Genomic DNA, 27,585 nt, shown 5'->3' with positions numbered 1-27,585 from the left:
CGCATACGCGCAGAAAACATAACCGCGCGCCTCTCGCACCGCTCCTTTTTGACGCTGAAGCGCTGCTCGCGTTCCCGCTCCCATTTTGAATCCTGGTTGTGAACATGCATGTCGAAAAAAAATACGCGCTGCTCACGCGCCGCTCGTGCATTGTGCAACAGGTGTTGTGCCGTAAAACATTTAAAAACATGACTTTCATTGGGATTCTCAGTCTACATAAAAACCGAAGGCTTGATTGATAAAAACGTAATAAGATTTCTTGATTATCTTGATGGATAAAGCAAAAACAGGAAGTGAAACGCATTTTAAAATGCACTAGGTTTACAAATAAATGTTAAAAAAAGAATCTGTAATCTTCTGTAAGGGAAAGGTTCAGTCTCATTAGTGTCATAATGCTGTTATTAAAAAATATATCAATTTAAGTGAATAGATGCACATTTCAGAGGGGGTGCATTTTATGGCAGTGGTAACAGCCTTTTATGTACTTACAGTATGTCGACACGCAGTAAGTTTTGAAAGCCGACAAAACTCAAATTTAAATACTATGATGATGACCTTATTTTGACCTAAGCATGGCTCCTGATAGGAGCCAATGAGGAAACCCATGCCAACAAGGGGAGAACAAGCAAACTCCACACAGAAACGCCAACTGATATAGCCAGGACTCGAACCGGTGACCTTCTTGCTGTGAGGCCTCAGTGCTTACCACTGAGCCGCCATGCTGTCCTGAAATTAATATAATTATGCAAAATATTTCTTAAATGATCTTAGCATGTCTCATGTGTCTGTACATTGTTTTCCAGTTACATTTAGAATAGATGTTTTTCTTTTATTCATTTATTTAGAATAGAATAATTGTATAATAGCAATAATACTCTTATTTGTAACAAATATTTTATAAAAAGTATTTATTAAAATAATATTTTTATAATTTTAATATATTTATAAATAAATAAGGCGTGGCTTAGGGGAAATGGGCGGGGCTCAAGGTCTGAGCATTTATAAAAATTACAGCACGTGTCTGTAGAGTGGAGGTACTATGACGTCACCTTGTAGGCTAATCGGCTGCTAGCATAAAACTGGTTACCTCTATTAAAATCCTACGGGATTTCCCCATAGGCTTTTCGAAGATTGCAAATCATAAGCTCTGTGTTCAAACACAGATCATTACACTCACACGTTTTGTATAACTGGATAAACCTCACACGGAAATATCACGTTTATCACTTTTGGATCTTAAATGCAAACGCAAGAACTGAAAAGCTAACATTAGGCTATAAACCGACTACAGTGCCTTTGCCTGTGACGTCAGCACCACTCTGCTAACGACAACTTTTCAAGCTTATTTTTATAAACATGGCTTATGACAGATTTACTCTCTTGGTTTACTATATTATAATCCACGCTAAATATTATAAACAAATACAAATACCCAAAAAACTCATCTGTATAGACCTACATGTCTTTTGGATAGTTTTGTGGGAAATACATTATAGTTTTGCTTTACGGTTGTTGAAAAAGTTTTAAAACTGTATGTATAAATGTGCCTATATAGTAATATCATAAGTCAGATTTAAATAAGTGTATCGCTCGTTTGCATACAGCCCGCTTGACTTAGTAATAGATGACAGAAATGAGGCCTGAGGGACAAGTCTATATGCCTGCAAGTCCCATCATGGACACAGAACAACATTCAATATTTTTTTGTCATGACATAAAGCGAAAAGCAGTCCATACAGTCACATATGCTATATATTTTAAAGAGGAGTGTAAATATTGCAGTTATGTCCAAAAAAAACGACAAAACAAATCTATTGATCATGTTAAAATGACAGTTAATTATACTGGAAAAAAATTCACAAATTAGTTCAGAAGATTATTGGTAAACCTTTTGCCCTATCTCCAGTTTTTTATCTTCTGAATTGTAAAACTGCTCTACACCTTAGTCATGGTCTAGAATCTGTGTTACTCTTTTGTACGTATCTAGCAAGAAAATGTATTCTTCTGTTGTGGTCCTCTCATTCCTTCGGTCAATATGTGGATAAATCAGATTGGCATTTTCTTACCCTTAGAAAAACTGACTTATGACTTGCGTCAGAAATCTGATGATTTCTGGCATATCTGGAATCCTCTATGGGTGTTTTTGGAGAATGTATCTTGAAAGACTATTTTTATTTTATTTATTTATTGATTTTTTGTTCATTTTACCCTTCACAAAAGACTTGAATTACTAGCCGATGGACATTTGTATAATAGATGGCTATATTGTTGTATATGATGACACGAGCCACCTATACCACTGTTCTATTATTGTAAACTTTTAAATAACTGTTTTTTTTTTTTATAAAAAGAGTTAATATTTATGTATTTTTACGAATTTATGCACACATTTGCATTACTGAGAGCAGGAAAGAGACATGCATCCCCATAATATCCCTATAGTATCCCCATAATATCGTTTAATTAAAATAAATGATCAACAAATGAATCTGTCTTGACGGTCTTTACAAGTGATGGAATTATCAACACACAATTTGAATTCCCAATTAGTAAAATAATACAAACTATAAAATACTATTCATGAAAATACTTAAATAATAGACAAACCCAAATGTCCAACGCAATCGGGCTGCGTTTCAGATTAGTTCAGCTCGATGACGTATAATATCTCCGACATCGCCTGTAGTCCCATTTAGCAACTTGATAGCAACGGTCTTTTTAAAGAAGTGTAACCGATTTTTAAAAATCAAGAGTGAGATGTAACTGATGTGATTTACGTCGTAGAATAAAACGTAAACGTATCTTGAGTTTGTGTTAGCCACGAACCTTATTTAAGCAATTTAATCCAAATCCCATTAAAAAAAAGCCATAGACTTTTGGACAAAAAGGAGCTAAAATGCTAACTCACTTTCGGGTTTTTGCACACAAATTGATGTCATAGTTCCTCCACTCTATTGGCATTGACACTAATGTAATATATTATGCTTGTGTTTCTTGGTGTGAATGCCCCCACTTTTAGTTCCACCAGATGTTTATTTTGAGACATTTGAGAACCACTAAAGGAACCCTAAGTCATTGAACGCATTGACAAAAAAAATGGAAACAGTTGGTGTGGATGCTGGGATGAGGCCCCAAACAAATGTTACTCATATTGGTCTGTGGACCTACAGGTGGAGGTGTCTGTCCTGTTGGCGTTTCTGAGATTTATGCGATCTTGAATATATACGCATTTGCTACTACATATGTGTGAGCGCTAAAGACACAGAGACTCATGTTCCTGTGTATGTTGGTGCATGGAACCGTGCCCTTTGCCCTCTCAGGGTCAGCAGTGAGTGTCTGGGCTATTAAGGTCAGCGGCACTGAGGCGGTTTACCCTCCTCCACTCAGATGAGAGCAAGGGATCTGATTACAGGTTGGAGGAGGGGGCGCTGGGTCATGTGTAATCCCTGTCTACCCCTTCTTTACCATCATGGGAAAGACATGGCTGAGTTTGGCTTTGTCTGGGGTGTTGGGAGGTACTCACGTGCTTGATGAGAGACTCTACATATTTGGGAATTGTTATGGTGATAGGTGGAAATCAATGTTTTTTTGTTATTTATTTTTGCGTTTATTCTGTTTCAGAGTGCAGCAGCAGCTCCCAGTCCTGTGATGGGCAACATGCCGCCCAACGATGGCATGCCAGGTGGACCCATGCCTCCCGGTTTCTTTCAAGTAAGAGCTACTCTCTCTCTCCTCCCCCATCTTCCTATTCAACCTCTTGCTTTAACCCTGTTCGTTAAGCTTTTACCATTTTTCTGTCCCTCATCCCACCCCTCCTTTCTCTAACCCCCTTTAGTTCTTCTAATCCCCGTCCAGATGTTTCTTTCCTGCTATCTCTCCCTTTCCGTATTTCCATTCATTTCCATTTTATGTGTCTAAATTTGTAGTTCAGTACAGTAGCAACTCATACTGGCACAAACAGAGAGTTGTGGCCCCTGATCTGAGATCAGTATGAATGCCTCGACAGTTTAATCCCCAAGGCCAAAATGGGTAAAAACATGCAAGCTTGATTGTAGCTCTTTGGCAACACATATCTAACAACATATCTCTGTATTTAAATTCAGGGCTGGGAATTGGGGGAATGCTTTGGGGCATGGTTCCCAAAGTCAAGGTGCCTGTGGGAGTTCCTATGCCTTGGTGATATTTATTGCACTATTTACAGTCAGACAAACGCTAGTCACCTTTGTAAATAAACTCACATTACCTTAAAACATGGTAAAAATTGTAAGCCAAGCATTTTTTTCATCATGTGTCCAAGTTGTGTCTACTTGTAGAATCTTTTATACTAATCAATGAAAATATCTGATCAGATGGAGTATCTGATAAGAGTTTGTATAGCAAGAAACATCAGATCAGCCGATCTGAATTAGTGGATTTACAGAATTTAAGATTAGATGAAGCATCAGGCAGTGCAGATAGAGCCTGCTGTGCAGTGTATATATAACAAGATTCTTTAGATAAAATCTGATACAGTGACTTTAAAATAGAACAACATACAAAGCATCTGGTAGAGTAGATGGAAGATCAGATAGAGCATCAGATAAGAGGATCCAGCATGTCGATATATATATATATATATATATATATATATATATATATATATATATATATATATATATATATATATATATACATACATACATACATACACTTTTCAATTATGTCTAATTTTCATCTATCGACATATTAGGTCTTCTTATCTGCTGCTCTGTCTGATATTTCATCTACTCTACCAGATGCTTTACATGTTGTTTGATTTTACTCCACAGCATGCTCTGTCTGCACTGCCTGATGCTTCATCAGAGCTAAAGACCTGCAGACTTCAGATCCAACACTTTTCTAACACCTTGTTTAGCTGGTTCAGGTGGTTAACAGGGTTGGAGACTCCTGGTGAAGTGTAAAAATATCTCTTCAGATAGAATATTAGATAGAACATATTATAGAGTGTCTACAACATTAAGGCCTGGTTTCACAGACATGGCTTAAGGCTGATTTATACTTCTGCATCAAGCGCACGCGTATGGTCCGGCACAGCCTCCACTCGATCGCAAAGCCCTCGCCAAGGCTGACGCTGACGCGCACCTCTCAAAAAATGTAATTGCACATCGCAACGACGCATAACGCAAGCTCTGTGATTGGTCGGATTGGTAGCTGTGACGAGTGTTGACGGGCTGAGAGCCGCGAGCCAGATGGAGCAATTGTGAATACAATGGTTGAGTCCCGTGAAGGAGCTCCAGATGGAAACTTTTGTTTTGGGGTTAATCTATGATTAGGGATGTAACGATTCATCTGACTTCCGATTCGATACAATTCACGATACTAATCTCACAATTCACAATTTAGTTGCGATTTTTATTTTATTTTATTTTTTTATTAATTAATTAATTTATTTAACAAAATTATTTGAGACAAATGTAAGGTGAACAAGAGCCCTTTCATTTTTTTTTCTCAATTGCTGCACTTTTTATTTTATTTTTTTTTTACAATATTATATTATAATATTATAATTTCTGCAATAACTACATTGGAATTTTAAAACAAAATCCAAATAAAAAAGTGAATAACACAAACTAAAGAAGACTCTTTAATGTAAACAAACTAAATCTTACTAACATAATTACTACATAATTGTGTAGCTAAATTACACATCTAAAACATTCCAAATCAAAAATGAACAATACAAATTAAAGAAGGCTCCTTAATACAGACAAACTAAAAATCTGACTGTGTTTTTTAAAGAAATATCAGAATATCTGTTTTCTGGCATAAGCTGAGATCTTTGCACATTTACAATGTCCCCTACCGATGAAAAAACTCTTTCACTGGGGACTGAGATGGCTGGTGTGGAGAGGAAAGCCTATCCTAAACCAGAGAGCAGTGTGTACAGAGGTGGTCAATAGACTCTCTGCTCCAAAATACTGACTATAATATATGATATAATAAGAATACTATTAAAATATGCATAAACTAAATTGAAAAGAGAGTGTAAAACAGGAACAATCTCATACCTGGTTCTGTAACAGCACAGCTTTCTCTTTCATTCTGAAAAACATCTTCACATTTCACTATGAATACACTGATGCGCCATGTGATCTCCGTAACGTTGGCACTCGTCAGAGCAAGCAGTGCTGCCAATCCTCCGGTTAGCGTGCTTTGGCTTATTAATAGATTTTTGCGTATAGACGTCTGTGACAGCAGCTTTTCACTGTGCTGCATCATATTCGTTGTTCTGTTAAGTGTAACTAAACGTCTTTTTGCAGTATTTGTACACAGTTTGTGTTTGTCTGGCGCACCTCACTGCTGTTATTTTAATCTGCCGTCCCACCTCTTCCTTGCAGTTGATATGCAGGTAAAGCGAGTTTGCCTGTAAACGCCTTTAAACAGTGCCCCCTCTGTTCAAAACATGTAACACGATTCATTCAACATTCGTACCGGTTAGAATCGTCACATATTTGAATAGATTTTCAACCGACTCACGGTGAATCATTACATCCCTAGTCATGATTAAAGTTGTTGCACGTCCGCCGGTTCCCGCCTCTGAATAAGCGAGTTTTAGCTATTTGTACATTTAAGGTAGTGTTCAGAAAAAAACAAAAAGAATCTCAACATAAAAACCCGCTGCCAGCTAGCGTTTCGGAAGTGTTATTGCAGAGCATCACAAACAGCGTGCAGAAGTATAAATGCACGGCTATGTGCAAGGCAGACGCCATGGGTCACACCCATCTCTCAATGCAGAAGTGTAAACCAACCTTTAGACTAAAACTGAAACAGCTTAGACTTGCATTTTAGTCTGAGATTAGACTTAACCCTTATTTGGCCACTTCCTGCATTTCTCCCATTAAAAATAGACATTTATGACTGTCGAATCCCATCTGAAAAGCCTTATAGGAACACTCGCTTTTTCAAAATGAAACTCGTGCATTACATAAATACTCAGCAATCCGCGAAATACAGTTTTGCGACTCACTTTTGGTAGTTGAAAGTTGATAGAAGATAAGATAGAGCAGCAGATAGAGAATCAAGTGTTTGTCATTGATTTAGAACAGCCAATACATCTAATTGAACATCTAACAGAATATCCTCTTGAGCATCTAGTGAAATAATGTCAAATGAAAGATTAGATGGAGCATCCCATACAATTCATAATTAATTATGATTCTGTGCATTTATTAGTATTAGATCGGTCAGATATCAGTAGATATTAGCAGATAGCTCAGATAAATAATTTGATTGAGTGTATAAAATATTAGTGTTTTGGGCCCAATTCCAATTCTACCCGTTAGCCCTACTCCTCGTTTTTTGCGCGTTCACGTGAAGGGGTAGGGGTGTCCTAATTCTCTCTAGTTTGAAGGTGTAGGGCTAAGGTGAAGGCTAGATAGCTCTCGAAACTGATTTTTCAGGATCATACTCTAAATCAAGGGGTACAAACATTTCCCAGAATACACCATCTACAACGGCAGCAAGGCAGCCCACGAAAGTAAGGAGGCGCACAAATTAATATATATATATTTTTGTATTATTATGAATTTTTTACAACAAACAAGCAGATGTTTCAATACAATTATAACTGCGTTCGTGTTTTACCGTCATGCTCCTTTAAAAATAAAAAAAACGCTAAAATAAAAACCACCAAATTTGGCTATGTATAATGCAACTGGAATAACTACAGCAGTCACCATCATCGATCTCATATGAAGCAAGAGATCGTGATGATATATGATGACGTATGCAGGTGCTGTAGGGCTGTCCCATTTCTTAGTAGTAAATTTTGGGCTAGGGTTACAAAAATAAAATTGGGATTGGGCCTTAGAACAGAAACCCATGAATGAGATGGTGAATTTACGTGATTGTAAAATTTTGCACAATGGCTGCTATAAGGGACCACAGTGCATGCAAAGCTTCCATTGCTGCGTCCATGTTATTATTTATATGTCATTAGGACTGGACTGTCATCTACCGGTAACATTATGGTCATGTGATGGGGCTTGACGAATAAGGGAAGGATACACAGTGACCCAAAGACCTAATCAGTGAATGAATGTCAGCATCATCGCCTTCGTTTTCAGAAATCTCCATTTTGCTTTCTCCACAGTGACACAGAGCACCAGCATTTCCAAATGGAAGGCATAACTGTAGCAATTGTTATTTGTTTTACCTCTAAAATGCATTTGTGTAAACGGGACCTGAACATCTAGTAGAACATCAGGGCATTGCATATGACAGCAGATTGAAGATTGCATAGAGCATCCTGTAGAACGCATAGAATATCAGAAGTTTAGATAGAACATTTGTGTCCAAACTCAGTCCTGGAGGGCCGGTGTCCTGCTGAGTTTAGCTCCAACTTGCTTCAACACACCTGCCAGGATGTTTCCAGTATATCTAGTAAGAGCTTGATTAGCTGGTTCAGGTGTGTTTGATTAGGGTTGGAGCTAAACTCTCCAGGACACTGGCCCTCCAGGACCGAGTTTGGACACCCCTGAGATAGAACATCTTTCATGCTAATAGAACATAAAGTATAATGCCAGATAAGAGTGCAAGAAGGAAAAATAGATTTAAATGTTGCAGATTGTCAGGTAAAACAGCGGAAAGAGCATCCCATAGAGCAGCAGATGCTGAGATGAGCATCAGGTAGAGCGCCACATGGGTTGGCAGATAGAACACTGACATGAATTTTGAGTTGAGGAGGAGAGTGTTAATGTTGTATGAGCCGTGTTCAGAGCAGGGAGCGATCTGACTGTTGCGTGAGTGACATTGCATTCTATAAATAGTGCCTGTGTGCATAAGAGCGAGAGAGAAAGAGAGAGAAACTAAGAAAGGGAGGAAGAGGGAGGACTTTGTGCTCCACTGCAGTAATTCCCTCTTGGTAGCAGCCCAGGGCATGGCAGAAGAGAGGCATGGAGAGAGTGAAGACAGAAAATGAAAGAGGAAGGAAGAGAGAGATGGCAATGAGGCAACAATTGCAAGAAAACAGGCTCTTCAAGGCCCACGTGCGTTCCATGTATGCTTCCCGATTCCACGCGCCCAGTTGCTGTGGTCTGGTGACACCAATTATATCTTGGCATATATCCTAGTGGCCAGTATATCACTCTTTCACACCTCTCAAGAGCTAACTACTGCTCCCTCCCACTCTCGTCAGCTGCGGCTGCTGGACACAGTTGTGTTAATAATTGGAGCTGCTCTTTTTGTAGCTGTTTTTAATAGGATTGCGATTGAGTTGTGATTTGTGCTGATTTTGCAGAGAGATTCAAAACTTTGTTGTATCCAAGAGCACCTCCTATCCATGTCTTTCGGTTTATTGATGATCTTTCTATTGATTTGAAATAAAATATGTGATTAAGCAACAGGATCTGAATGGGTTATTGGATAAACGCATGACTTACATGCAGAAAAACAGCGGTTGACATGGTTTTGCCAAAAAGTACATGTTTCTGGATCAACATCTTTAGTTATTCCTGGAAAAGCACTTCTCTTCAAAACTTCTGTCTTGAGCATATACCTACCATACCTGCCAACACTCCCGTTTTCCTGGGAGTCTCCCGTATTTCAGACCCATCTCCCGCCACCTTCCCGGTTTGTTATTTCTCCTGGAAAACTCCTGTAGTTTCACCCTCAAAGCCCCCCAAAGTACTGGTGCCCCCCAAACCTGGTGCATAGCACAGTTATATGCCCAGTTCTCAGCTGTGTTATTCAGACACCTCGCTCCTCAAACCCCCCCACCCTCCCGGTCTCCTGGATTTTCAGAGACAAATGTTGGCAGGTATGATACCTACCCCTAAACCTAACACTAACCATAAATAACCCCTAAAATCAGGGGTTAAGAATTTGAGTAGAAGCTCTTGTTTTAAGCCTAAACTTGACATTAATTGTAAATATATCCCTCAGATGGTTTAAAATGTTGCTCCAGGAACATGTTCTACTTGGTGAAATCATGTTTCACCCAATTTCTTGTCCAACAAAAGCAGGAGTAAGTACTGGTACTCTTGTGAATGGTACTCTGTTGCAGTTGAACTGAAAAAGCATTTTGGTAGTGGAGCTATGCAGCCAAAGCTTGCATGCCTGAGCCTCTGTCTCCAGCACAGCTCCAGATGCAGTGGTGATAATTAGCACATGCGACCGCAGTAGCTGCCATGTGATCAGCGCAGTCCTATGAGACAGGGACGAAGGTGAAAAGGGCTAAACGCTTCCGTACACCCTCTCTCCAGACTCTCCTAATCTGTACCTCGCAGGCCCAGACTCCCAGCAACCTCCTGCAGAGAGACGAACAGAGTTTAGGGAGAGAAACACAAAGCATGCTTGTTGGCATCTGGCCCGGATCTTGGAAATTGCGTATGATTTCTTCCTTTTTTTATTCCCCCATTGCATGGGTCGGCCTCTTCAATAATCTTCACGTTGAAACTCCGCTGCACCAGCTCCTCTTGGGAGGACCGACTAGCAAGAGGGAGGCAGGGAGGGAACTAAGTCAAGAAGTGTAAAAAAAAGAGAAATAGTTTTAAGTTTAGCTGGAAACATCTAAAATGGATGGGTTTGTTTTGAGGGAAGAAGGTGGGAGAATTTCATCAGCCCGTCTTCCACAAAAAATCCTGCTGAAAACCAACAGAACTCTGAGAAAAGTGAAAGACTGGCAGACTCTGGAGGGGGAGAGTTCCATCAAGGTTAAAAGGACTGAAGGATCTTGTTCTGACTTGTTGCAAGGTGCAGGAGTCTTGGGACATTGAAATAGGTCCAGCACTGTACAGTGTTGTAGTTCTGTTGGCGCAGAAATGCCCCCTTACTCGAGCATATCTAAATCCACTGTATATTTTGAGTGACTTTTTTTATTGCTAAACTGTGGCTCGACGGATTTTCAAATGAATTGTTTGCATAATTTGGGGGTGAATTTAAAGTCAAAGTACCCCTCTGGTGTCAGCAGCCTTGCAAGATTTCTTGTTATCAGAAAACCCTAGTTGTCAAAAATGTCATCTAGACCTAGAATGGTATCACGTTGCATTTATCGTCTCGCTTTGTGACAGATTCTGTGACAGCTGCACTTATCAAAATAATTACTTCCAAGACTAGTGAAGAACATCCTTCTGAAATGGCACACCCTCAAAAACACCAATTGCTTAATCCCTTGCCGTTTGCCAAAGAAGTGGTCATAATTTTTTGGTAATGTACACAGAGGCAACAATGAAATATGCATCGTGTTGCTGCTCCAAGCTTTGTTTTGCTTGGTACTTTGTGTCCCGCCAGTCACTCTGCAAGTAGCGACACACTGCCCCCTTTTGGTTGGGAAGTAGCATTGCTTTCCCGAAGCTTTTTAAACTGTGTGGTTGTTGCTGTCCTCTATGCCACTGTCCCGCTAGGAATACTATGTGCCATAGCTTACTCTGCAGGAGGGGCTACTCTTGTAGTTTGGTGCCAAGCCGTTATCTCCTTAGCTGGGTAGAAAATGATTTTATTAATTGCTTCATTTAACACCCCCCCTCCTCATCCAAGGCACACACACACAATCCAGCCCAAGTTATTCCTCAGTCACTCTCTACAGGGATGTGGTGCAGGAACAGGCATCTCGGTAAAGGCCATATGTCTCTCCTACTTACTCATAATGGACTCCATTGAGAGACATGGAGGAGGCCTTGTGGTGGAGCTCTGTTATGGGGTTCAGCAGCTGCCTTGCCCTGTAGGAGATGCTCTTTGTTGGGTAATAAAGGGTGGATTTATTTCCAACACAGACCACTGAAATCACCTTAACCTAATCTTAGCCAATAAGACTTTTTTGGCCAACCTACTTTGGTCAACACATGAACGGCTTGTGTAAAGGTTTTAAAATGCAATATCTCCAACTTATGTTTTGTTTTTTTCTTAGGGCCCACCTGGGTCACAACCATCACCACATGCACAGCCTCCTCCACACAACCCCAACAACCCCATGATGGGGCCACACGGCCAGGTAAGAAACTTGCTATTTTTTATACTTAACCTGTGGAGTACACACATCCTGGAAGTAGGTTCAAATTTCAGGAGCTCCTACAACTTTCCACTGACCTCTTTTATTATCACCCCTCTGTTTTTCTTTTCTCTCTTCGTTTGATTTATTCCCAAGACCTATAGATCGATACAAAAGCTGCTTCTTGGTCTTGTTTTGGTGTTATTTGTACCAGTAGTGTGCAAAACGTCTTTCAAATTCGACTAGTCAGAAATTACATGTAGAGTAATCTGACTTAACTCTAAACCCCTATATGTATACAATTATCCGAAATGCTTTGCGCCATGTCAAGGTGTGCAGTTCATTGCGTTCTCGAAGAGTTGAACCAGTTACCTCTGCATTGCTTAATTGGGGGTTTCCGTGCTAATTAAAGTATGTCATGAATTTTATTCGCTATAATTCAAAAACAAGAACGACTGAACAAATAATGTAATCCGACTTGCATCGGAAAATGTTGGATTTCTGGTTGACCATCATGACCGATCCCTAGATAGAGCACAAAGCATTACATTACCTCATTCTCGGTTCTCTCTCAAAACACAAACACGCACACACATATTCCTCGCTGACAGTGACGATGTTGCCAGATAAATAATGCAGGCCTCGGCCCAGCCCATGAGGAGTGGAAGTTCATCTAGCCGGGACTCTGCAGACCTGGTCCCTCCCTACACCCTGCACTCAGTCCTTCATAGTCCATCAATATCCTATTAATAATGCAACACACACACACACACACACACAAACATGCTCTTGCGTTTACACATGCAGGGATAAACACAGGCACTCGAACACAAATACGCAAACACAAACACAGCCTTGCACAAACACAAACTTGCTGCAACTTGGAGCGAACAGAGCTGGAAACGAAGACTTTGAACAAGGAGCTCAATCCTAAAGTAGATTTACTGCTACTAGATGTAATCAAACTTACTAAGATATATATTTTTAGCAGTGCTTCGTTTCTGTGCATTCCACTGGATGACTTCATTCACGGTGAAATCTTATTGGTTGAAAGTCCAACGCCACATATCTTTATATGCAACCCCAAATATGCTCTTATTGGCTGGGATTGTGTGGCGTCATGCAGTGGTTTTGCTTGGTGCTGATTAGACAAATTACTTGTTGCTGTAACTTGTTGCTTCCTGCCTGGCTAGCATTTTGTTTGGGTGCAAGTGGTCTTTTTGTTATACTGCTCTACCGTCTAACCTTGATCTTTCTCTGTTTTCGGTGTAAAGTTTTGTTTAAAATAACAGATGTTTCCTTTCTTAAACAAGCAACCTCACCTTGTCAGTGTAGAGAGAACCTGTGTTTATGAAATGATCTCTTCAGACTCAAACTGACGGCGTTTATCTAGTGTGATAGCGCCCCCTGGTGTTAACTATTGCACTGTGCATCTCAAAATCCAAATATTTTCTTTCAGTTTCAGTAATGTATCCATACAATGTTCTGTTTACAGTTATCAATCGCTTCTTTAGTGTTTAGTATAATCATCAGAGGTATTGAACACATTATTTCTATTTAATAAAGCAATGGTTTATGCATTTTCTTTTAAAGATTATTCTGGTCATACAAAGTAGTGGGATATTACACACTTACTGTTGATTCACAGTTCATACACTCTTTCTCCATAGCCTTTCATGTCTCCACGGTACCCAGGTGGACCCCGCCCATCACTCCGCATGCCAAATCAGGTACTAGCGGCTCCGACAAACCCCAATCTGAAATCCTGATTTCTCTGCTTGGCGTTTGTAACCTGCCCTTTTTCTTTTTTTCAGCCTCCTGTTGGAGTCCCGGGGTCACAGCCACTCCTGCCAAACAGTTTGGACCCCACCAGACCGCAAGGTACTGCACTGCACCATTGACTGTTACAACTAGCTGTGTTTGGGCTCAAGCATTATTAAAATGATTGTTTTTCCCTTACTCCATCAGGACATCCAAACATGGGCGGCCCAATGAGGATGAACCCACCCAGAGGAATGGGAGGCATGGGCCCCCAGGTTAGCTGACATCCTGTTGATCAAACAGTTTGATTGGGAATGCTGAAAAGAACCTAATCATTGAAAACTTGGAAATACATCTCATTACATTTTTAAAAATCCATGTAAATCCAAGATATGGAAAAATATGGTCACACTTTATTTTGATGGTCCGTTTGTTGAATTTAAGTTATATTACATCTACATGCCAACTAATTCTCATTAGATTATAAGTAGACTGTTAGGTTGGGGTTAGAGTTAGTGTAAGTTGACATGTACTTGCAAAGTTTCTTATAGTCAGTTAAATGTCTGTTGAAGAAGCAGTATTAACAGATATTAAGCAGACAGTCTACTAATACTAAAATGAACCATCAAAATAACAAAATAATCAAAAGTGTTACCAAAAAAATATTATTTATTGTGTATTATTTTAGATGTTATTCTTGTTATTAACAATATTGTTATTAAATAGTTCATATGAATTTTTTTTCAAATAAATTAAAAAGCAAGAGAATTATACAGAATTATAGAGAACTAGATGTTTATCGAATAAATATAGTCATTTATTGTATGCTTTTAAATCAAATCTAAAGAAGTGAATGGGAAAGTAAATAAGTTACTAATAAATGTTACTTATTATTTGTTGTATGTTAGTATGCATATACACAGAACAAATATCACCATTAATAAAAATATAAATAATATACAGTGCTCAGCATAATTGAGTACAGCCCATTTTGAAAATGAAATATTTTTATCCATTTCTCAGTGAATATATTCACATTTTGTTTGTTTTTCTTGATTTTTTTTTTTCCCTCTTTTTTTTTTAAATTTGTATTTAATATTTTTATATAACATATAAATTTAGCTGTACTAGATTTTGGATTGTTATCGTAAGTTTTTTGCTAGAGAAGCTCCAGATTTTGCTTCAGAACTGACTAATCTAATGTATATGACCAAATATAGTATTGTGTAGCTTCCTATTAAAAATATGAATTTAAAAGATAGATTTGTGAGGGGTGTACTTATATATGTGTATTGTATTTATATATATGGGTATGTGTGTGTACAATGGGTGACACTTCAAAAGGAACATTAACACCGAGGGATTAAGGCATTAAGAACGTATTTTTCGGTATAACAGCAGTTTGAGACTATGCCGCCAGGGATACCCTGCTACTTGTAAATGAACATGAAATAACGAAACAAAGCATTATAATTCCTTCATTAATCTTAATAATGAATAATAATTAATGCTTTAATATCATTGTAATTTTTGTTTTGTATGTATACGTATATAATCGATGTGTATATATATATATATATATATATATATATATATATATATATATATATATAGTCTAAAATAAGTATAATATAGGAGTATATTATTTGTTATATTTCTTTATAATAATTCTAGCTTATTTAATTTATACATAAGCAAGTTGTGAAACCAGATTCTGAATTAGCATTTAAAGTTGAACAAAAGAAAATCATAGCGTACATACACTGGCATGACATTTTTTATATCTCTATTTTTGTAGAATTATGGTGGTGGAATGAGGCCTCCTCCGAACTCTCTCGGTGGTCCAGGAATGCCTGGCATGAACATGTGAGTTTATGACAACTCTATAAAACACACACACTCTATCTATACCACTCTTATACTCACACTAACACTTCTTGTGTGTTCAGGGGTCCTGGCGGTCGAGGGCCTTGGCCGAACCCAAACCCAAACTCAGTGAGTGACCCTTCTAAACATTTCAATATCACAGGAACTCTGAGAACCGGTTTCATAGTGTCTCTTCTGTCCCACAGATAGCATACTCGTCTTCATCACCAGGAAACTATGTGGTGAGTGTCTCGATCAAGATTATATCTGACCGTCTCGCTCTGTTCTTCGTGAGTAATCATTTTCATGCTCATCTCGCAGGGGCCTCCAGGAGGTGGCGGACCTCCAGGAACTCCCATCATGCCAAGCCCAGGAGGTCAGTTCCAGTTCATCTGATCCACTGGATTTTATCTGGAATTTTTATATCAGTCGTTCTTTTATTGAAAGTTCATAACAATAGAAATGACCTCAGTGACTGGAAATGAGCTGCAAATTGAAAGCTTTTGTTTTTGGGGAAATGTCCTGCAAATAGAATTAAAGGTCCGTTTGCCTTTCAGGGATAAAGCTTAAAAATCGTTCTAAATTAAATAACAAAAGATGAAAGCTAGAACAGTGATGGCCCAGCAGAACGATATGTGAAATCACTTCTGATCCGCAGTCGAAGAGCTTGAGGTTTTAGGATGTTTATCTGATTTTTATAGACTAAAATGACCACAGATTTCCTCAAAAATATACACAGGCAACAACCGTAAATTATTATTATTTTTACTTAAATGTCTCTTGAAGTGCTTTGAAATGTACATTTTTATTAAATGTTTGATGTGATATCAATCGAAGAAGGGGTGGGACATAGTGTAGCTCCTCCCTTTTTTATAAAACAGCCAACAGTGTTTTGTTTTATCACCGCTCTGCCAGTGAGAGTGGTTGAGCTTAAGCGCATCAAATAAGAAGCGTCTTGCAGGGGGGCGGGGCATGTCAGGTACTAGAGAGCATTTGATTGGTCAGAAAATTTGACGAGAGACTGAAGTATGAGGTGACGTGAAAAAAAAAATCGTTGATCCATTTAGGCAGAAGGGACAAACTACAAGCTTTATAGGTTTATATCAGTTTTATATCCCCTAAACGCTAATTTTGTCACGGTTTTGATGCGGACTAGCTTATAGATATGCTAAAAACAAACAATATCAATACTGACATCTAAAAAAAAAAATTTATTTCATGGGACCTTTAAAGTAACAAAGGGCTCTGTCATTTATTTCAAGGGGAACAGTGAGAGAAATCTCGGTGTATATCAAATCAAGGACTTGGATCAAGGATTAAATTGAGGACATTGTTAAAATCATTTCTACATTTCAATAATTTCAAATCCTGCTAAAATATATTCATCAAATACGATATGACTGCATTGCATTGTGTTTTGCCCACAACAGTTGTTTTTAAGCATTTTAATGTTATACAATCCTACTAAACACAGATTATTGGGAGATTTAGGTAACAAATGCTAGTTATGTGCATGCTATTCGAGTATGATGCAGATAAAGCTGCCCAAAATCGAAAATAATTCTGAGCTTTTCTGAGTTTTGCAGCATCTGCTTGATTTTGCGATTACATTTTTTGGTCACAGTATCGTAAAATTAAACGGAACGTTATGATATGTTGGTGTGGGTAATAATATTGGTATAATCACTTTATACATACCCCCTAGTTTTTCACGATTTAATTTGTATTTTTTTTTTGCGATTTAAAAAAAAAAATATATATATATATTTGTCTTATTGGGTAGCCTACTATGTTAGGTGTGCAATCTGACACAATGACAAAGACACAAATCGTAAAAATAAAGCTTTTTTATTTTGATCTCTTGTCAAGACAAGATGTAAAACTGATCTAAAGCAGTAGGGATTAAGCCAAAGGAAGGTTGTATAACTCTTATTTTTATCCACGATCTAACTTTCTCTCAGATTTTACTCCCCGGAGCATCTGACATGTACCTCAGGACATGCGTTAGGGCTTCCCCTATCGTAATACACCTAAAACATGGATTGTCATAAAACTGCTGTAAAAGTTTTTTCTTTAACTGAAGGGAGTTAAACGAAAACATTTTTCAATTTTACGCACACCATATTACCAGCCATACCTGTAAAGCACAAATAATGTCCTTTAATTCGGTACCGTCCAGCGGCCATCATCCGTCAACCAATCTCCATCATTGTAAGCTGCTTGCTTTGCCTGTCCCATTGCTCCATTTGTTAGATGTTTCCCACTTTCTTTTGCAGTCTGAAGCACGTCAAATGCACAAAACACCCAATTCGCACCACAGGATGTCTAATCCAATCTCTGCATTGACTTCACATGTAAATCACTTGCACTTCATCTGCGTCTGCTTACTGCACAGGCTGCAAAACAGTTCCCCCCTTCCATGTAATGTAATGATTGTGAGGGCGCAGGTGAGAAGTAATTTTTTGAGAGACACTCAAATACAGCACGTGCGCTGCGTATGCAACGTCTATAAGTTATGTAAAACAACTAATTGCAAACTGAAATAAATATAATTTGATTATATGGTTTAGAATTGCATTTTTTGCGATTATTTAGCATTTAATTAAGAATTTTGCAGGATTGTGAAAATTTGTGACTTTTTGTTGATTTTGCGTTGGATTCCGCGATCCCAGAAACGTGAAAAACTAGGGGGTCTGCTTCTAGTTCTCATTTATTGTGTAAAGAGGTGTCGTCTGTGTTTTTTTATTTATTTATTGGTGGGGTTTTTTGTAGACTCAACGAATTCCAGTGAAAACATTTACACAATGATGAATCCGATTGGCCCTGGTGGCAACAGACCGAATGTAAGTTGATTACTTTTTACAGTCCTTCTGGTAATATAGTTTGTTTGTTTTTGGAATGGAACTAAAAGGCTTTGTGTTTCTGCAGTTCCCAATGGGTCCAGGGCCTGACGGGCCAATGGGGGGAATGGGAGCGATGGAGCCGCATCATATGAATGGGTCTTTAGGTGAGACATCGCCATTTAAATAGCCAATATTCTTTATAATAGTATAGGTTTATTGATGATTCTAATGTCTTACCTCTGTCTGCGTTTGATTACAGGCTCAGGTGACATGGATGGGTTGCCAAAGGTATGAGCTTTAATCTCTGGATATATGTGAACTAGTGTTTTTGTGTGTGTGTGTGTGTGTGTGTAAAATATACTGGTATCATTTATTATATTGGGTGGCACGGTGGCTCAGTGGTTAGCACTGTCGCCTCATAGCAAGAAGGTCGCTGGTTTGAATCCCGGCTGGGTCAGTTGGCATTTCTGTCTGGGTCAGTTTGCATGTTCTCCTCGTGTTTACATGGGTTTCCTCCGCGTGCTCTGGTTTCCCCCACAGTCCAAAGACTGCGTCATAGGTGAATTGAATAAACTAAATTGGCCGTAGTGTATGAATGTGTGTGTGAATGAGTGTGTATGGGTGTTTCCCAGTACTGGGTTGCGGCTGGAAAGGCATCCGCTGCGTAATACATATGCTGGAATAGTTAGCGGTTCATTCCGCTGTGGTGACCTCTGAAATAGAGACTGAGCCAAAGAAAAATGAATGAATGAATTTATTATATTTGGGTTTTTAGTAATTTTTGTTTGTTGTTTTAATTCATTTTATTTTTCAAAGATTTAGTTTTTTTGTTTTTTATTTCATTTTAAATTCTTTTGAGTATTTTCCAAGGCAGCATTTCATATATTTGTTTTTCTTTTCATGTTTATTAGTGATTTATTTCAGTTTTCTTTCAATTATAGACTGTTTTCATAGATTTAAATAGATTTACTTAATAGATTTGCCTAATGCATGTAACAATTCGTATGCTGTAATTATCACATATTCTTTTTCATTTTTGTTTGTGAAACAAAATAGAAGTATAATATTGGTTATTGGATAGTACATTACATTTACAAAATCTATTTTATCTTATTTTATTTTCTAACATGTATAAGTAGAAATGTCTGACAGTCAAATCTCATCGAACTCTCCGTTTTTATGATCACAGTTTCAAATTCAGAACTTGACATAAGTACAAACATTTTTACACTTGTACTTTAACGCGACTTTTGTTTTGTCATTTATTGTCATACGTCTGCATTTTTAGAACTCTCCGAACAACATGGCAGGCATGAACAATCCCCCAGGGACTCCACGGGACGACGGGGAGATGGCAGGCAACTTTTTAAACCCATTCCAAAGTGAAAGTGTAAGTACACATCATCACACCATCGCACTCTAAAACTGTCCTCCCCTGCTTTCCTAGAACCACATGTATATTATAATACCTACACTTCTTAAGCAGCAGTGAAGACCTGTTCACACCAAGAACAATAATTAAACCAGTAACTATAATAGTGTCCCTACCACCACACAATAACACTCTGTCTGTGAGGTTTTAGCTCGGAATACCCCTCAAATTAAAAAAATTACCCCGCTTTTTGATGCGACAGGTTTTTTTCATGTGTGTACCTTTACATGCAAATGAGCTACTGCTCCCCATCCCTTTTCAGAAGAGGATGGGGCTTTCACTGATATTCAGAAATGAGTTAAGATGGAAAATCTCACAGCCAAACTGTCTAAAACTTTCAGCAGATGTTGAGCCTTATATCTTTGAATTCCCGACTGCGTTATACATAATAAATGTGCTTATGAATTATGCAGGTGGTGAGCATTTTGGGATAGAATAATGGCATTTAAAACATTTCAAAAATATAACCTGCCATTTTTCATGTTCCAGTAGATATTCACGGTTTATTTCAGCCTTAGACTTTACTATTATAAAATAATGCCAGTTCCTGATGTGTCTAGTCCAGATCATGATAATGTACAGTGGTCCGTCGTTATTAGCAGTTCTAAAAACAGCCCGCAGTAGGCGAAATCCACAAAGTAGTCAGCTTTATTTTTTTACAATTATTATTGATGTTTTAGGCTGTAAAAGCCCTCACTACACACGTTTCTCTCTTGTTTAAACACTCTCAAAGTTCAAACCTTTAAGGAAAAATAAGTCCAGCATTATAGAATGAAACCAAAGATCAAAACCTGTTTTCAGGCCCAAACATTTGTTTGAGAAGATTAATTTAGTCCGTATTAGCACCCTTCAGCCGCGCAACTTTTACCTTCCTTTAGCATGTCCAGAAGTTTAACTTTTTGTGCGATGGTTGGCATCTTCCTCTGCCTTTTGGGTGCTACTGCAGGTGCCTTTGATGATGCAGAACATTTCGTTGACATTGTGGGGTTTGTTGGGGAGAAAACTTGCAAACATACAGTACAGCACGATAGAGGCACACTGCTAGCGATCTTTGGCAAGCTGAACACATTCTGTTCTGTACAGAAGACACGGCATGGAGGTGATTGATTAACAGTGGTCTACAGCCAATCAGAACGCAGAACACAATACGCTGTAGAAAAAAGCATGTGAAATCACACTAAAAAATCTGCAAAACTGCGAAAGGTGAATCGCATTATAGCGAGGGAGCACTGTATACAATGGAAGGGATTCTGTAGTGGTTATGTTGTGGTGTTAATGTCATCAATGTGTGTTGCCTATTACTTGACACATTGACAATGCTAGTAAGGTGACTGAAAACTATAAATGACTGAAACTAAGGAAGGAGCTATGCTTTATTATTGACAAAAAAAAGATTAAATGTAGTCAAAAATATATTAAAAAAAAAACAACATGAATTTTTGTTAGAAGCCATTTTCGTTGATGAAATGAACACCATTGTGTTGGAAAATACTTCATGTTATCACTACATAAAATAAACGTAAAATCTGTTTAACATTTTGGGGGGTTTGACACTCGCTAACTTTTCTTTTTTTTTTTTTTAAGATTTATTTTTGGCCATTTTGCCTTTATTAGATAGGACAGTATTTAGACAGGAAGCGAAGTTGGAGATAGAGAGAGGGGGGTAGGGTAGGGAAATGTCGTCGAGCCGGGATTCGAACTCGCGACGCCCTGACGTGCTACTGCACCATATGTCGACGCGCTAACCACTAGGTTATTGCGCCGACTAACTTTTCTAATATTAGAATCACTGTTTTCAGTTTTTTTTATATTTGGTGCCTAAAACAATTACGATATTTAATTCAATTCAATTAATCTTTTATTTGTATAGCGCTTTTACAATGTAGATTGTGTCAAAGCAGCTTCACATAGAAGATTATAGTAAATTGAAACTGTGTCAGTCCAGTTTTCAGAGTTGAAGTTCAGTTCAGTGTGGTTTAATTTTCAATGCTGAAAGTCCAAACACTGAGGAGCAAATCTATCAATGCGCAGCTCCACGAGTCCCGAACCAAGCAAGCCAGTTGTGACAGTGGCGAAGAACAAAACTTCACCAATTGACAAAAGTGAATGAATAAAAACCTTGAGAGAAACCAGGCTCAGTTGTGCATGACTACTTTTCCATTGGCCCAACTTCCTTTGTGGAGCTGCAGTCTAGGCGCCAGAGGCTGGAGAACATTTAATAAAATCATAATTTGTTACAGTCTTTACCAGATCTTTATCATCAGAATGACTGTTCTTGGTGTGATTGGGCCTGTATTTAAAATATTTCTGCCATATAAAGTTTGTGTTTTGTCCAGAAATGATTCATTTCACAACTACCAATTTTTAATTGCAGTTTTGTCCCTCCACTTTCTCGTTGCAGTATTCACCCAACATGACGATGAGTGTGTGATTCTTCTCTTTTTTATTTTATTTTGTTCTTTTATTTTTATTTTTTTAACACCCCCCCCATCCCAACTTCCTGTTCTCCTCATCTCTGCTGCGTTCGGCATGTTGTTTTGATTTGATTTTTTTTTTCGCTCAATCTTCAACTCCCTCCGACACTCTTGCCTGTTTTGCGATGACGCTCTTCAGCTGCTCGGCGAAACAGCAGAGCGAAGGACGTCCAGGACAAAACCCAAAGCAAACAGGCATCGGGTCACAGGAAGAGCCTTCTGATGGACTTAACCTGCCTGCTGGGCTTCGTGTCTGGATCGGGACAATAATGGCCCCCGTTTGAACCACCGTGTGCGTGTTTGTACGTGTGTGTGTGTGTGTGTTGGACTGTGCCAGGAAGACACTTCACAATGAGCTGCGCATCAGCGTTGAGGCTGGTGGCTTTATTTCAGCCCTGTTTTTGTTTTCTTTCATTTATTTTTGTTGTCTTTTTATCAGCAACGAAACACTGAAACTTGCGGTTGTTTTGATTGCTGTGTACATTTTAAAATGGAAAACGAAGCTAAACTGGTGACGCTAGGGGGCAGGAACGGTCTCATTACAATATATTTGTATATTATTGATAATATTATTGTTATAATTTTCATAATTGCTATGATGATGATGATGATGATGATGATCTACGCATAATTTTATGGATTTTCCTGTAAAGGGCACATTTGTATCTCAACAACATCAGAATGACAGAATAAGCACACATTCAAATGCACAATGACACTTCTGTTTACATGATTTTAGGTATTTGTTTGTCTCTTTGTTTGAAGTCGTTTCGTCGGATGTCTTTGCATATATACCTCTTCCTGTGTTCTTCATCGAACTGATGTCAGCGCTATTTCTCCGAGATGTACAGCCTCAATTTTGTGTGTCTATGTCAACAAAGTGGCTACAATCACTGGTTTAACGCACCCGTCGGCACTGTATTTAAAGATTAGAGTACATTTTGGAGTCTGCGATGCGACGTTTTCATATTCACTGCCATTGCGTTTCACTCCATCAATCGAACCAAGCAAAACCGGTCAATAAGGAATTCATTTTACCACCCATTCTAGACAACTTTATCATTCGCGTTCATTGTAATTTTGCCACTACGTGTTTTTGCCACGTTGTTTTGCAAGTCTTTTTAGAAATATTACCCATGTGTTTGTAAAAGTAGTTGGAGGCAGGCTGCTCTTACAAGCACGAGTTTCTCCTTGTGCTCTATAGTCCCATGTCTGTAAATATAACTTTTTTGTTTTGTTTTTGTTTTGTTTTTTGGGTCATGGACCTTATTGGTATTTTCAATACACTACTTGTCTGTGAAGCTCATGTGTGGTTTCATTTCTTTTTCTTTTCATCTTTGGTGCCTATTGCAGAGTTTACCGTCAACAGTGGTGAAGTAATATGAGGATTTTGGTAATAGAAACAGGGGGACGTTCGCATGTAAAGATGTCTGGGTTATATTTTACCACTAAATAAATAGCCTTTAATTTGTTTAATTTAATATTTTAGGGCCATTTTGTGTTATGAATTGAAAATGAAGCACATTTTCCCAAACATTGCATTCGTTTTGCATGTAGATTTTTGTTATCGTATTAATTTAATTTACAATTTTGAATCTTTTTTGAATTGTTGAAATTTTTATGTCAATTTAACCTTTTTCATTACATTATTGTGTCTGTATTTTAAAAGCTAAAATTACTTTAATTGATTAATTTTAATTGATTACATTTTTTGGATTATGATGACTTTGGCCATATATATATATATATATATATATATATATATATATAAGGGGGGATATAGAGGAAAATATGATTCAGACAGATTTGCGGCCATCTTCATTTGAAAATGAAGCACATATTCCTGAACCTTGCATTAGTTTTGCATGTAGATTGTTTTATCGTAATAATTTACAAATTTTTAACCTTTTTTTTTAATTGTCGAAATTTTTACGTCAATTTAACCTTTTTTTATTTTACATTATTGGGTCTGTATTTTAAAAGCTTTTTTGACATGAAAATTGACACTTTGCATTAATTTCAGTTTTGCATCTGTATTTTATTTTTAATCATATTACTTTATAATAATTAATTAACTTTATTTGATTACACATTTTGGATTATGACGACTTTGGCCATATAAATATATATATATTGGGGGGGGGGGGGTATAGAGGAAAATATGATTCAGACAGATTTGCGGCCATCATCATTTGCATTTGAATTCCCATTAAAACTTGTAACTTCATTAAATTTCATTTCATTCCAACACTTATTTAATTAGCACTTCATCCCAGAACATATAAATCAATTATCATGGAACATTCAAAAATCACATTTTATGATCGGCGTGACACCTGAAGAAGGACTTAAAATTCTAGTAAACCCAGTTTCAAATGCTTATGCTCCAAGACTATAAGTAGCCTATATTTTGTCCATCCGATGTTCCAAGACTATAAGTAGCCTATATTTTGTCCATCCGAGCCTCCTGGTAAGTTCTAAAGGCATTTCCATGCTTATATTGGTTTGTCTGGTACGCAGCACTTAACCCTTCTTGACCCTTAACCCTTAAACTTTGGTTTACTGTAAATACTGTAAAATGCATTTTGATATCATTGACATGTTTTGATATGTCAGTCACAACCAATGAGTACAGCTGAGAGTAAGTTATAAAGAATCTGTGTTTTGTATTTTAAAGAGATGCTTTTGCTGTAAAAAAAAAAAAATCTGCAGATCAATGGTCAGTCATATTGTCAGTTAACAGGTTTATGCATTTATTTTTTACAAAAGCTTCAATTCCTCAAACATTCAGATGGTGTGAAGAAAACTGAAGGCAATACTTTGAGTTTTAAAGCAAGGCACTGCAGGTATTTCTCATTCAACTGTTGCTGACAGATTTTTGTCTTTTTATAAAGTTCTCTTTTAGTCTTGTAAAACATCTAAAATTGACTTCCAGTTTCTTTTGTTGTGCTTCACTGCAAGAAATGCTTTTCTTACTTAGATTTTTTTGTCTTGTTTCTAATCCAAATATCTAACAATTCTTAAATCAAGAAGCATTTTTTAGACAAGCAAAACATACTGTCTTGTTTTCAGAAATAATATGGCAAAACGAAGTGAGTTTTTCCTTAAAACGAGCCAAATAATCTGCCAATGGGGTAAGAAAAATAATCTTATGTCAAAAGGAAAAACAAGATTATTTTGCTTACCCCATTGGCAAATTATTTTGACTGTTTTAAGGAAAAACTCACTTATTTTATTTATTTATTTATTTTCCCATATTATTTCTTAAAACAAGATCATATGTTTTGCTTGTTTAGAAAATGCTTCTTTGGATATTTGGACTAGAAACAAGACAACTATAAGTAAGAAAATCATTTTTGCAGTGTTTCTGTAGATTTGAATTACAATACAGATTTTAACAATACAGTTTTCTTAAAATTGGTCATAAATCTCCATTTTAGCAGCTTTACATACACCAAAACATACCCTTTTATTTATATCTGTGAACTATTTTTAGATGGATACTGATACACAAATTGCCTTGCTATACTACATATTATTCTACAAAATAATGTGACTTTTCCCTGACAGTTTGCAGTATTTTCTGAGGAGTAGCCGAATAAAACATTCCTAAAATCCCCCCTGTAACAATCTTACACTGTAATATGTCAAAAAAAAAAACTATTTCATCAAATGTTAATTTGTTTATGTGTCAAATGTGTGCAAAATAGGACATATTTTAAAATATATATTCATAATTTGCATATTTAAACGTATCGTTTAAGAACGTGTAAGCTAACACATTAATATTTTCATATCAAATCAAACATTTCAATATGCAGTTACTTAATGTAGCCTAATCCATTAACCGGGGAAGCGTGACGATAAGTTATTTTTTGTTTACCTCTTTCACCTGCAGTGTCTTGTCTTAAACTGAACGGAAAACATATTGCGAGTTTTTATTGAAACATTCGAGACATAAAACACAACATAACAGCAATTTAACCATCGAATTTGATTAGTTTTACCTCAGATTAAGGCTGAAATGTTTCGTTTTGTTGACCATCTCTGCACTTCTGTTGTGATGTGTATATAATCTTGTAACATTAGAAAGCGGTTTGAGCGGGAAACGTGTATTTAGGAGCGGGAAGGCGAATGACAAGAGTTTCTCCTGTACTTTTCATCGTCCTTTCTTGCGACCTGACAGTATTCAATATGAAGCAGTCTCTGTCCCATTGGGTTTGCTTTGTATTTCATTGTAGGGTATAGCTCGGATCTGTGTTTTAGGGCCTTAGGTGTCTTGTTGTAGGTAAATATGTCCTTTGTATGTTTCTTTATATTGTAAAGTTTCTTTAGACTGAGAAAAAGAAAAGAAAATTTGCTTATCAAAAACAAATGCATCAATAATAAATGTAATTTGGTATTTTTGTGCGTTTCAGTTTTGTTATTTAAGTAGTTTAAGTATTAAATCATTCATAAATGAATTGGTATAAAACACTCAAATTACTATATTAATTGATATTGATATTAGATTAATATATTAAAAAAACAACTATAAAATCATTCATATACAGTTCTAAAATGACAAAATAGTGAAATTAATTTTTAATAATAATGTAAGGCAAGGCAAGTTTATTTATATAGCACATTTCATACACAGTGGCAATTCAAAGTGCTTTACTTAAAACATAACATCATGTAGATGATATGAAATCATAAATGTCATCAATAATTGTTTTAAATTGTTTAAGAATACACGTAACTGTTAAAACATCAGAAATACAAAAGTATAATGCTATATAGGCCTACTAAGAAGATATTTTATTTTTAATTAAATTTTTTATTTCAATTTATTTTATTACATTGATATACATTTAATTCAGTTTCAATATTTTTATTGAATGTAGAAAATAATTAATTATGTCATTAGATTTGTTTGTTCTTTGTAAATAGCTTCAGTCAGTCAAATCAAATAAATATAAAATCTTTCAATATAAACTGTATTTGCGGATATATGAAAATATTTATTTATATTATTATTTTCATATAATATTTATCATATGTTATCATATATTGTTAATGTAAGTTATGTTCAATTATTGATATAAATGTGAATTTATTGCATTGCTATATTAAAATGTTAAACAGGAATTACTATATCATACCAATTTCTAATTGAACAACTAATGAAAAATGATATTTGTTTGCATGTTATTTTATTTCTTCCAAAGTTAAACTGTTAAATGTGCATTTATATTATGTAAT

The 27,585-nt window shown here is 36.9% G+C and overlaps 1 protein-coding gene across 1 annotated transcript in view; it reads left to right on the top strand.

Moving 5' to 3' along the window:
• The window catches only part of ssbp4 (single stranded DNA binding protein 4), a 96,240-nt gene extending 72,598 nt beyond the window's left edge, over window positions 1–23,642 (top strand). The window contains exons 5-18 of the mRNA XM_056447699.1: window positions 3,622–3,711; window positions 11,885–11,968; window positions 13,636–13,695; window positions 13,780–13,846; window positions 13,934–14,001; window positions 15,525–15,592; window positions 15,676–15,721; window positions 15,799–15,834; window positions 15,914–15,968; window positions 18,365–18,435; window positions 18,521–18,599; window positions 18,695–18,723; window positions 19,724–19,825; window positions 22,269–23,642. Coding sequence (XP_056303674.1) covers window positions 3,622–3,711; window positions 11,885–11,968; window positions 13,636–13,695; window positions 13,780–13,846; window positions 13,934–14,001; window positions 15,525–15,592; window positions 15,676–15,721; window positions 15,799–15,834; window positions 15,914–15,968; window positions 18,365–18,435; window positions 18,521–18,599; window positions 18,695–18,723; window positions 19,724–19,825; window positions 22,269–22,298 — 885 coding nt within the window. The 3' untranslated portion in view covers window positions 22,299–23,642. The remainder of the gene's footprint in view (window positions 1–3,621; window positions 3,712–11,884; window positions 11,969–13,635; window positions 13,696–13,779; window positions 13,847–13,933; window positions 14,002–15,524; window positions 15,593–15,675; window positions 15,722–15,798; window positions 15,835–15,913; window positions 15,969–18,364; window positions 18,436–18,520; window positions 18,600–18,694; window positions 18,724–19,723; window positions 19,826–22,268) is intronic.
• The last annotated feature ends 3,943 nt before the right edge of the window (window positions 23,643–27,585 follow it).

Source organism: Danio aesculapii, chromosome 22 (assembly GCF_903798145.1).
Source record: "Danio aesculapii chromosome 22, fDanAes4.1, whole genome shotgun sequence".
In the NCBI taxonomy this organism is placed as follows: Eukaryota; Metazoa; Chordata; class Actinopteri; order Cypriniformes; family Danionidae; genus Danio; species Danio aesculapii.
This window is presented reverse-complemented; position numbering and strand designations above follow the sequence as displayed.